Consider the following 12,441-nt stretch of genomic DNA (forward strand, 5'->3'; position numbering starts at 1 on the left):
ACAGTCGGCTGGGGCTTGGGCAGAGTCCGCAGCGACCCAGTTTGGGATGGGGCTGGAGATTACGGTCCCACGATTCCCGCGAAGGCGCCTCCAGGAGCCTTTCAGAATGGCCCTCTCTTCCGCTGCAAGGCTTGAGGATCTGGGCCAGGTCAGACCACGGGCACCTGGGCAATAGCTGCCCCAGGGGGCACCTGGCGGAAGTCCTCCTGAGCTCTCCAAGGCCTAATATAAGGCTGGTTTCTCAGGAAGGGCAACTCTGCACCTACTCTTCGTTCATTCACTCATTCACGCAGCATTAAGTTTGTGTATTGCTCACTGTCTTATGTACAAATCTGCTCCTGTCAATTGGGATTTTGAGGGTGGCCCAGAAGAAGATAGGACCGGTGAGAAAGATTTCCTTTCTCCTTTCTTGCCATTCATACCTCCTAGTATATATCTATATCATCAAAAAGGTTAGCTAGGGTTTGAAATGGCTTTAGCACTTGGGACCTTGGTAGCTTGCAATGTTTACTAATCTCTGCTAGTCTTTTTCCTTATCAGTAATGTATTTTCTTTTGAAAAATATAGTGTGAATAAATGAGAGTGTTAGGATAAGGCCTGGATTTGCCCTTTTACCCTTTTATATATACGCACACGTACACATATATGTGTGTGTATATATATGGGGTTTTATTCTGGACTAGTCACCACAGTGTGACACGTGGACTCCTTACTTAACATTAGTCAATACTACATATAAGCTCTCTGTTAGATAATTTGTAAATACATGCATACATAAAATAGATATATAGAGATGGGAGAGAGAGAAAGTAAAATTTTTTTTCCCTTTTCATGAAGCTCTTCTTTTCATTGGAATCTAGCGTCTGACATTGCCATTTTGGTATTTTGGGGCGCTGAGATCCCTTAGTTTAGCATGATGTTTTTTGAACGCTCTTGATGACATTGACCACCATTTGTGTATTTCAGTGTGCACCTGCTGTTTCTTGGTATTTGCTAGAAAATGTGAACAACTGTGTTGATAGACAATGGAACACAGTGATTAAAAAAGAATGCCAACAATTCAGCCAAAGTATACTATGGGGTTTCTAGAACACGTATCTTGTATTTCCAAAGGATCCAATCATTAACCCAGGCAGTTTGTTTTCACCTCTGATTTTGGCAAAAAAAAAGGAATTAAAAAAAAAAAAGAAAAGAATTCCGGAGTTCCCGTCTTGGCGCATCGAAAACGAATCTGACTAGGAACCATGAGGACACAGGTTTGATCCCTGGCCTCACTCGGTGGGTTAAGCATCTGGCGTTGCCATGAGCTGTGGTGTAGGTTGCACACACGGCTCAGATCTGGCATTGTTGTGGCTCTGGCATAGGCTGGCAGCTATGGCTCCCATTAGACCCTTAGCCTGGGAACCTCCATATGCTGTGGGTGCAGCCCTAAAAAGACAAAAGACAAAGCCAAAAAAAAAAAAAAAAAATTCCTTAATTAGTCCTAGCACATGACCGTTTTTTTTTTTTTTGCAGAAACTAGACACAAATACTTAAGAAATTAGTAAATTTGTCCTTTTTTAGGTTCTGAGAGCTGTTTGTACCATTTTACTCTACGTGCGTTTACACATGTGCATCTTCCTATATTCTAACACAAGACATTATTGCCCACAGAAAATTGACTTTGGTTCATGGCTTATTTTTAGACATTGGAACATTTAGGGCAATGGTAAAAGTCATTATTGCCTATGCTCTTTTCTTAATTTGTTTTTCATTAGATAGCCACTCAAGGAAACACCATGAAAGATACTGACATCAAGAGACTGCTGTATGCCCATCTTTTATGCATATTTTCAATTATCCTAAGCATCTTCATTCCATCATTCTTCTTGGAGAACTTCTCAATATTGGAAACGCACTTGACATGGTTGTGCATCTGTTCTGTTTTCGTAACTGCTGTCAATTTAATATTATATTTAGTAGTGAAATCAAATACATCATCTAAAAGAAGTTCATTATCATACAAGGTAAGGCTTATTTCTTGATAACTGATATTTAGATGTAGGTTATATTTCTTTTACTGGAAGAATAAAGTATTATTTAAGTACTTAGTGGGTTATTTACAGTGAATAAAGAAACTGATTTTTTTTTCCCAAAAAATCAGTAGCCTATTGCTTGCTGGAAGACTGCCCACAATGTTTGATAGATTCTTGCCATGCAGTAAATAGATATCATTGCATCGTGAACCTATATAGTCATGTTTTATGTCACTATTGAATATAAATACATGTATTTATTTAAACCTTGTAAGACATTTCAGTTTATTTTCGTTCATTTTTTGCATTTCTGAAAGACAGAGTGGATTTTTCAGAAATTACAAAGTAAGCCTCTTTGGAAGCTCTTGTTTCAAACATGGCCTTCCTTGACTAAATAGTAATAAAAATTTTCAGATATTGGAATCTATTTTCTGGAATATTCACTACAGTGTTAACACTTGACTATTATTTAAATTAATAAAGACCTCACAGCATTATTCAATACTATTTATATACTCTCAGGTAATTTTTTTTGTGTGTGTTTCTAGGGCTGCACCCGCAGCATTTGAAGGCTCACAGGCTAGGGGTCGAATCAGAGCTATAGCCACTGGCCTACACCACAGCCACAGCAATGCAGGATCTGAGTAATGTCTTTGGCCTGTGTCGCAGCTTGCGGCAACACCAGATCCTTAACCCACTGAGTGAGGCCAGGGATCGAACCTGCATCCTCATGGTTACTAGTCAGATTTGTTTCCTCTGAGCCATGGCAGGAACTTCTCTGTTAGGTAACTTAAAATATTTTTACTGCCCTATGATTTAAAAAGCTCAGTGTGTGCTTTATAATTAGATCTTCTTGAGCTTCAAATCAGGTCAGTCCCACACACTGATTTGCAGATGTGCAGGTCTTTTTTCCTATGGATTATATGGTAATATATGAATGTGATTTGAGGAATTATTTTATGTTGCGCTTTTTTTTTTTTTTTTTTTCGGTTCGCTTTTCCTAGGAATTTTGTTTTATTTTTAATTTTTTTTTGGCCGTGGTGTGCAGCGGGTTGATGTGGGATCTCAGTTTCCAGGCCAGGGTTCGAACCAGGCTGTAGCAGTGAAAAGTGCTGAGTCCCTAGACCTTCCCAGGAAATTTTTTTTTTAAAGATTGTAGTCATTATTTTCTGTAAATATTTCATGTATCGTCTCACAGTAAGGACCGTGTTTGTTTTTTTTTATCCTAACACTCTGTTATTGGTAAATATTTCATAAATACTGATTGACAACATAGTTCAATGGTTAGCATATAATAGAAACATAAATGTTTTCTGATTCTCCTGTTGATTGGGTGAGCAGGATATGGGGGTTGCTTCTTGTAGGCTTTTCGACAGGGCTGTGCAGAGAACATGTGATCTGACTTCAGGAACAAATCCAGAGAATATTCAGCTGTATCAAACAGGGAATTATGGGAACTTCCTGGGAATAGGTTGTATTTGTAGATAAAATTAAATCATTTGCTGTCCTTTGGGCATTCTCTTGACTCTTGAAATTATTCATTTCTTTTTTAGGTAACCAGATTTTTGAAGTGCTGTATCTACTTACTTCTGTCCTGTTTCTCCTTTCATGTAGTTTTTGTTCTATATGGAGCACCACTGATAGAGTAAGTTTGAGATTTTTACCTTAAACTAATTATATTTTAAAACAGTCGTTTATTAAACCAAGGGCTAATTCTATTGGTGATTAGAGAAAAAACACAGCATGTGTAACTAATGGATCACAGAAGGACACAGACATCATCCTTGGGCCCTGTTATTCTTTTAAAAGGCAGAAGAATAACTCAATTAATTAAATGCTTGTATTACCTAACCTTCCATTACCCAGTTGCCTGAAGTGGGGGAGGTAGATGAGAAACTGTACTACACCCATAAGTATGTGGCCCTTAGACCCTCTAAGGAAACCATCTATAATGATACATAAAAATTGGTTATAAATAGCTTATTAGTTCCTAGTAAATGTTATTCTAAATTGCTTGAAAAGTGTTTGTGTTCTTAAGAAGAGTCAGTAGGTTCTTGTATTTAATTATATAATAAGCTAATATTTATAATTTAAAGGTAAAATTTAATGCAATGCCTTTTCTGAACTGAACAGCTTTAAATTAGTGAAAGCTAAATTCATGAATATGTCTTATATAATGTTCATTACAGTTGGGAAACCAGATTAGCAGTGATTAATGATCATGGAGAAAAGTGGTGCAACACACACACACACACACACACACACACACATAGCTCTGTATATAGTGTTACATATATGTATATGTTTATACCTGGTTATATATACACACACACTAAATTAATAGGTAGTTATTTTCTAGAGGGGAGAGCATAAGATCTTTGTAATGGGAAGTGGTAGTTTCTGTCTAATCCATTTTAGACTAGAATGAATGTCTGGAGAAATGATTCTTCAAGTGTAGTTCTAAAACCAACCTCAGCATTTTTTCAAAATGCAGATTCTTAGGCCTTAGTAAGAAATTCAAGGGGTGTGGTCCCATTCAGTTTATCCAGCTCTCCAAGTGGTTCTGATATAAGCAAAATTTGAACGACTTGTTGCAGGGAAAGTTCCAGAGACTGTGGAGGAAAAAGTTAATGATCTAGAAATGCATTTCTTGCAATGGTGTCTTAGTATGAATCATGGGCGTTTAACACTTTTGAACTCTCATTAAAGCCAGATATTTGTTAGACTGTTTTTTATAGCTTACATTTCAGTAGTAACTTTTTTTTATAGTTATTTTGGTGAGACTCATGTTACCTTTCAAAGTTTAAGAATATGGTTTTATATTAAATCTATTTAAGTAAAAAAGATTGGGCATGTGTGTGTACATGCACCTTTAACACTTTAAAAAATTAATAAAGTGGTTTTTTTTTTCTAGGTTGGTATTGGAAACATTTTTACTTGCAGTTATTCTGTCTACTTTTACTACTGTACCTTGTTTATGTTTGTTAGGACCAAACTTCAAGGCATGGCTAAGAGTTTTCAGTAGAAATGGGTAAGTTTTAATTTTATAAGCTGGTCATGTTTGAAATTTTAAAAACTAACGAAGTGCTTTTCTCTCTATGACTGCTTCCTGATTGCTCCTTGATTGTTACTCAGTCCTGTGTGGTTCTCAGATGTGCCTTAAGGGGCCACTGCGGTTGGGTTCTGGGGCCAGGGAAGGGTGGTATGCACTTGAGGGGGACCCAAGCAGGCAGAACCGAAATTTGCTTTTGGAGGTAGATGTGGGAAGGGTTGCCTCTTGGAAGTTATTATGAAGTAGTAAAGAAGGATTGTTGGAAAGTTAAGGCAGATGTGGCTCATACACACGACGGGTACTGAGACACCTGGGAGATGGGTTTTTTAAATAGTATGGAGATATAATTCAATTACCATACATTTCAGCTATAGAGAGTATACAATTCATTGGTTTTTAATATATTCATACATGTATGTACAATACTCACTACAGTTTTAGAGTATTTTTAATCGCCTCTGTATCCCTTAGCTGTCACTTTCTTATTCCCTCGCCCATATCCAGAAGTGACCACTAACCTACTTACTGTCTGTAGATTTGCCTGCTCTGGACATTTCATAAAAATGGAATCATTATAATATGTGATCTTTTGTGATTGGCTGCTTTCACTTAGTATAATGTCTTCAAGGTTCATCCGTGTTATAGCATGTGTTAGTACTTTATCCCTTTTCATGGCTGAATACCATGTATGGGTATATACCACATTTTGTTTATCTATTTGTCAATTGATGAACATCTGAGTTTTCATTTTTTGCTATTATGGTTAAGTTGCTATAAGCATTTGTGTATGGGTTTGTGTGTGGACATATGTTTTTATTTCATTTGGGTATATGCCAGGGAGTAGAATTGTTGGGTTATGTGGTAACTGCATGTTTAATCATTTGAAGAACCGCCAGACTTTTCCAATGTGGCTGCATCATTTTACTTGTTCATGGCAGTCGTGAAGGCCTCAATTCCCCTACATCCTCACCAACAGTTGTTATTATCTGACTTTTTGATTATTGCCATCCTAATGGGTGTGAAGTGTTATCTCTTTGGTTTTTTATTTGTTTTTCCCTGCTGACTAATGTGTTCAAGAATCTTTTCATGTTCCTATTAACCACTGTATATTTTCTTTGAAGAAATGTCTCTAGAGCCTTTGCTCATTTTTGAATTGAGTTATTTGCCTTTATGTTATTAAGTTGTAAGTGTTCTTTTTATATTCTAGATACAAGTCCTTTATCAGGTACATGATTTGCAAATGTTTTCTCCCTTTTGGTATATTGTCTTTTTACTTTATAGTGTCCTTTGAGGCACAAAAGTCTGTAGTTTTGATGAAATCTAACTTATCTATTTTTTGTTGTTGTTCTTGCTTGTGTTTTTAGAGTCATTTCTAATGATCCATTGCCAAATCCAAAGTTATGAAGATTTATTCCTATGTTTCCTTCTAAGAGTTTTATAATTTTAGCTCTTAACATTTGGGTCTTTGATCTGTTTTGTGTTAGTTTTTTGTATGGTGTGAGGTAAGGGTCCAACTTCATTCTTTTGCATATGGCTACCCAGTTGTCCTAGCACCATTTGTTCAAGAGACTTTTATGTCTTTAAATGATTTTTGGCACCTTTGTTTAAAATTAGTTGATCATAAACACATGATTTTATTTCTAGACTTTTAGCTCTTCCATTAATGTCTATCCTTATGCGAGTACAACACTATCTTTTTTTTTTTTTTTTTTTTAAACTTTTTAGGGCACATCCACAGTGTATGGAAGTTCCCAGGCTAGTGGTTGAATCGGAGCTACAGCTGTGGGCCTACACCACAGCCATAGCAATGCCAAATCCGAGCTGTGTCTGTGACCTACACCACAGCTCATGACAACGCCGGATCCTTAACCTGCTGAGTGAGGCCAGGGATCAAACCTGTGTCCTCATGGATACGAATCAGGTTCTGAGCCACAACAGAACTCCTGAGAACAACACTGTCTTGATTAGGTGGTAGCTGATTGAGTGGTGTGCACATTTTGTGTATTCATATGCTGCTCGGCTCAACTAGGTACAGTTTTTTTGTGTTCCCTTAGTGTTTCTCACAGATGAAATCACTCCTGTTGTTCCTTAATACTTCAATCAAATTGGAACAAGTTTGAATTTTCAAAGCAATAATTATAGCAGAACTGACTGAATGCATAAACTCCTCTAATATTTTAAAATGGAAAAAAAAAAACAACAACAACAAATTTTAAAACTCAAGGGGGAGTTCCTGCAGTGGCACAGTGAGTTAAGAATCCAACTACAGCAGCTTAGGTCACTGAGGAGGTACAGCTTTGATCCCCGACCCAGAAAATGGATTAAAGGATCTGGCATTGCCACAGCTGAGGCATAGTTCACAGCTATGGCTTGAATTCAGTCCCTAGCCCAGGAACTTCCATATGACGTGGATATAGCCATAAAATAAAAAAATAAAAATTGGAGTTCCCATTGTGGCTCAGTGGGTTACGAACCAGTTTAGTATCCATGAGGATGTGGGTTCCACCCAAGCCCCACTCAGTGGGTTAAGGATCCAGTGTAGGTCACAGATGCAGCTTGGATCTGGCATTGCTGTGCCTGTGGTGTAGGCTGGCAACTGCAGCTCTGATTTGACCACTAGCCTGGGAATTTCCATATGCCACAAATGAGGCCCTAAAAAGCAAAAAAGTAAGGTTAAAAAATAAAAGTAAAAAAAAATTCAAGGGAAAGAGAGTTTTTTTCCCTTGGTAACTTACCATGAATTTAATATATAGACATTTTCTGAAACTTTTTTTTTTTGACAATTTTCTATTGAAGTATAGTTGAGGTACAATATTATATATTACAAGTGTACAGTATAGTGATTCACAATTTTTAAAGGTTATACTCCATTTATAGTTATTCTAAAATATTGACTATATTCCCTGTGTGTACAGTATATCCTTATAGCTTATATTATACATGGTACTTTTTAATCCCCTGCTCCTATATTACTCTTTTCTCCTCCCCTTTCCCCACTCAAAACCACTAGTTTGTTCTCTTTATCAGTAAGTCTGTTTCTTTTTTGTTATATTTCCTAGTTTGTTGTGTTTCTTAGATTCCACATATAATTGATATCATACAATATTTGTCTTTGTCTGACTTATTAGCATAACACCCTCCAAGTCCATCCTTGTTGCAAATGGCAAAATTTCATTCTTTTTTTATGGCTGAGTAGCATTCAAGTGTGTGTGTGTGTGTGCGCGCGCGTGCATGCACCACGTCTTTTTCCATTCATCTGCTGATAGGCACTTGGATTGCATCCATATCTTGGGAAATAATGCTGTTATGAGCATTGAGGTGCATATTTTTTTTCAAATTAGTGTTTTAATTATTTTACTTTTTGATATATACCCAGGAGTGGAATTGCTGGGTCATGTGGTAGTTCCATTTTTAGTTTTTTTTGTAAAATGTCCATACTGTTTTCCACAGTGGCATCATCAGTTTACATTCCTGTAAACATTTTGAGCTTCTTTTAACCCTGTTTCTACTGTATCTTGCAGTAACACCTACTTTTTTCTGCTGGGTTAAAACAGTTTTTTCATTCATTATAAAATTTGCTTTTTGAAGGAGTTCCCATTGTGGCTCAGCAGAAACTAATCTGACTAGCATCCATGGAGTACACAGGTTTGATCCCTGACATCCCTGGCCTCACTCAGTGGGTTAAGGATCCAGCGTTGCTCTGAGCTGTGGTGTAGGTTGAAGGGTGTGACTCAGATCCAGAGTTGCTGTGGCTGTGATGTGGGCCAGTAGCTACAGCTCCAGTTAGACCCCTAGCCTGGGAACCTCCATATGCTGTGGGTGTGGCCCTAAAAAGACAAAAAAATAAAATAAGATTTGCTTTTTGAATCTTCTGAGATTTGCAAAATAAATATGTTATCTTGTTTTCATTCCTGTCAGCACTCTATCCCGCCTCAGAAGGATCTATAACAAAAGTAACATGAAAAATTATAGGCAGAAAGTTACCATTTTCCAGCCAGCAGATTGACAAATATCCGTAAGTTTGATACTCATAGTGCTAAGTAAGGGTTTGGGGAAATAAGTGCCAGTGGGAATAACATTGATTCAAACTCTATGAAGGGCAGTTTGGTAATATCTATTAAAAGAATAAATACCCATTTTTGACCCAGCAGTTACACTCCTAGGATTTTATCGAGTAGATGTGTCTGTACTTCTACAAAATGTTAACTATGTAAGATTTCTCATCGCAGCTTTGAAAATAGCCTAAATGTCCTTTTAATTTATTCCATGGAATGTTATATGGCTGTTAAAAAAAAAAAAAAAAAACCAAACCTGGGAGTTCTCTTGTGGTGCAGTGGGTTAAGGATCTCCTGTTGTCACTGCAGTGGCTTGGGTTGCTGCTGTGGTGTGGGTTCATTTTCTGGCCTGGCAACTTACACATGCTGCAACCATCCCCCATCCCCCAGCCGCAAACCCAACCAACCCCCATCCCCCAGCCGCAAACCCAACCAACTCTTTATTTACTGATACACTGTTAAGTGGAAAAAAGCCAAGTGAAGAAATGCATGTGTAGGATGCTACTGTTTATATAAAGAGGTGACAGGAGAGGATAGATATTCCTGTTTATTTTTGGAAGGGTACAAAAGAAACTGATAAAACATTGATTGTCTCTGAGGAAGGTATCCAAGATGCTAGAAGACAGAGAAGACATTCCGCTGACTGCCCTTTGGTATCTTTTGAAATATGAACCATATTAATGTACTACCTAGTCAAAATGAAAACTATAGTGAATTCGATTTTGTCAATACTTAACTTACTTTTTGGTTATTGCAAATTAGTCCTGTATCAAGATCTTGAGAAAGAACAAAGCTTGATGTGTCACACTTTGATTTCAAACTATACTGCAAAGCAATAGTAATCAAAATAGTGTGGTGCTGGAATAAAAAGACACACAAATCAGGAGTTCCCATTGTGGCGCAGCGGAAATGAATCCGACTAGGAAACATGAGGTTGTCGGTTCAATCCCTGGCCTTGCTCAGTGGTTTAAGGATCCTGCATTGCTGTGAGCTATGGTGTAGGTCATGGATGTGGCTCAGATCTGGTGTTCCTGTGGCTGTGATGTAGGCTGGAAGCTGTAGCTCTGATTCAACCCCTAGCCTGGGAACCTCCATATGCCGCGGGTGCGGCCCTAAAAAAGAAAAGAAAAAAAGAAATAACAAATGTTGTAGAGGATGTAGAGAAAAGGAAACCCTGTATACCATTAATGTATGGCTGTAAATTGGTCCAGCCAATATGGAAAACAGCTTAGAGATTGCTCAAAAAATTATGAATAGAGCTACTATGTGACTTAGCTATTCAACTTCTGGATATTTATCCAAAAAACACAAAAACACTAGTTTGAGAAGATACGTAGTCCTATGTTTATTGCAGCATTGTTTACAATAGCCAAGATATGGAAACAACCTTAGTCTTCGTTGATGGATGAATGGATAAAGAAATGTGGTATGTAAACACAAGGGACTACTACTCAGCCACAAAATTAATGAAATCCTATTATTTGCACAACATGAATGATATTGAGGATATTATGCTAAATGAGGTAAGTCAGAGAAAGACAACTATCATGGTTTCACCTATATGTGGAATCTTAAAAAGCAAAACGAACAAAACAAAAACTCATAGATACAGAAATCAGATTAGTGGTTACCAGAGGGGAAGGAGGTTGGGGGAGGGTGAAATGGGTGAAGGGAGCCAACTATATGGTGATAGATGGTAACAGCACTTGTGACAGTGGCTGCTAAGTAGTTTTTGCAGATATTGGATTATAGTGCTGTACACCTGAAACTTAGAATAATTTTTTTAAGTTAGGCCTGTAGCAAGAAGCTCTTAGAGTTCCCTGATGCCACCTAAACTTCATTAGACTGCAGAAATATCCTTTTAAAATTCCTAGCACACAACCAGAGGACAGTTCAATTGCTAGAGAACTATGGTAAAAAATAATCAATTTGTAATATAAAATATTTTATTTAACATCACACAGAGTATGGCAGGAAATAGTAATATTCAAAAATATTTTCATAACCTTTAAAGCATTTTCATTTATGTTATAGAATTTAATTTTCATGGTAATCTAGTACGATACTCTTATTTTCACCATTTTCTAGATGAAGATACTAGAAAGCTTACATTAACTGATTCATCCAAACTCTGTAGCCAGGATGCGGTAGAACTGGAACTTAAATCTAGATCATTTGACCTTTTGGAAGTTAGAAGAACAAATTCCTGCCCTGTCTTCACTACTTAGTGGCCAAGTTATCGTAGACAGGCTATTTAACTTTGCAGATACTCTTATATACTGTTAGAATAATACTAGTGTGTATTAATATATACTTTGCAGGGTTATTGTCAGAACTAAGTGAGATGATGAGTAAAATCATCAGTAACTGCTCAAGAAATGTTTGTCAACTGAATTAACAGTTATCAGGGGGCATTTTTATACTTCCTACTCCCAATCCTGACTCTCATTTGTCTTAGTGCTTTTCCTGGTCTAGGTAACAGGCCAAGGAGGGCTGGGCATAGATAATTACGGTGAAGAAGGAATAGTTTTTTCAGTTCATTTAAAATTTGATTTGAACTTTTCATGAAAAGGGGAACTTAAGTCTTAATATCTCTACCCTACATTAGTGATACTTCAGTTTCTTCCCTAGCAGTTTTATCACACTTGAAGACTTTAGTATAAACATGTCAATGTTTGAATGAGTCAGGAAATAATTAATTTGATAGAGTAACTTGTTTCATGTTAGAGTTAGCCTTCTTAAATGTTCACTTTTATGAAAAAATATTTTTAACATTCAAAGATCTGGTGGTTCTGCAGGGAAAGTATGAAATACCCATAAAAACAATGACTTGTGTGTTATCCTGAAGTTCAAATATATTAACATTATTCATATTGGGTATATAATTGAAAGAATTATATTATTATTTAAGGAAGTTATACAAAACATATAAATAGTACTTTTTTTCCTGCTCAATAATCATTTATAACAGAAATTAAAAGTTTTGACTTCAGTTCACTTGTGGTGCAGCAGTTTAAGGATCTGGCTAGTTGTCACTGAGGTGGCTCGGTTTGCTACTGCGGTACCAGTTCGATTCCTGGCCTAGGAACTTCCACATGTTGTGGGCATGGCCAAAAAAAGGTTCTGATTTAAAGTTTTTATGCTATAGTTCTAATTCATTAAAATTATTTAAAATACTTTAAAGTACTGATTGAAGATTTTAGAACTATAAATATTTTTATCATTCATTCTGTGTTTTAGAAAATACAGTCGAGTTTTTCTTTTGCTTTGTTTATTTAAAGCCGGTCCTTTTAGGATTTTTGAAATATGACTAATTCAG

At 36.7% G+C, this 12,441-nt stretch overlaps 1 protein-coding gene across 2 annotated transcripts in view; it reads left to right on the forward strand.

The window, feature by feature from the left end:
- Positions 1-12,441, forward strand: part of PIGF (phosphatidylinositol glycan anchor biosynthesis class F) — a 47,646-nt gene that overhangs the window by 494 nt on the left and 34,711 nt on the right. For both annotated transcript variants that reach the window (XM_003125167.6, XM_013996176.2), the window contains exons 2-4: positions 1,758-2,006; positions 3,569-3,660; positions 4,930-5,046. In XM_003125167.6, coding sequence (XP_003125215.1) covers positions 1,779-2,006; positions 3,569-3,660; positions 4,930-5,046 — 437 coding nt within the window. In that variant the 5' untranslated portion in view covers positions 1,758-1,778. The remainder of the gene's footprint in view (positions 1-1,757; positions 2,007-3,568; positions 3,661-4,929; positions 5,047-12,441) is intronic.

This window comes from Sus scrofa, chromosome 3 (assembly GCF_000003025.6).
Source record: "Sus scrofa isolate TJ Tabasco breed Duroc chromosome 3, Sscrofa11.1, whole genome shotgun sequence".
Lineage (NCBI taxonomy): Eukaryota > Metazoa > Chordata > Mammalia > Artiodactyla > Suidae > Sus > Sus scrofa.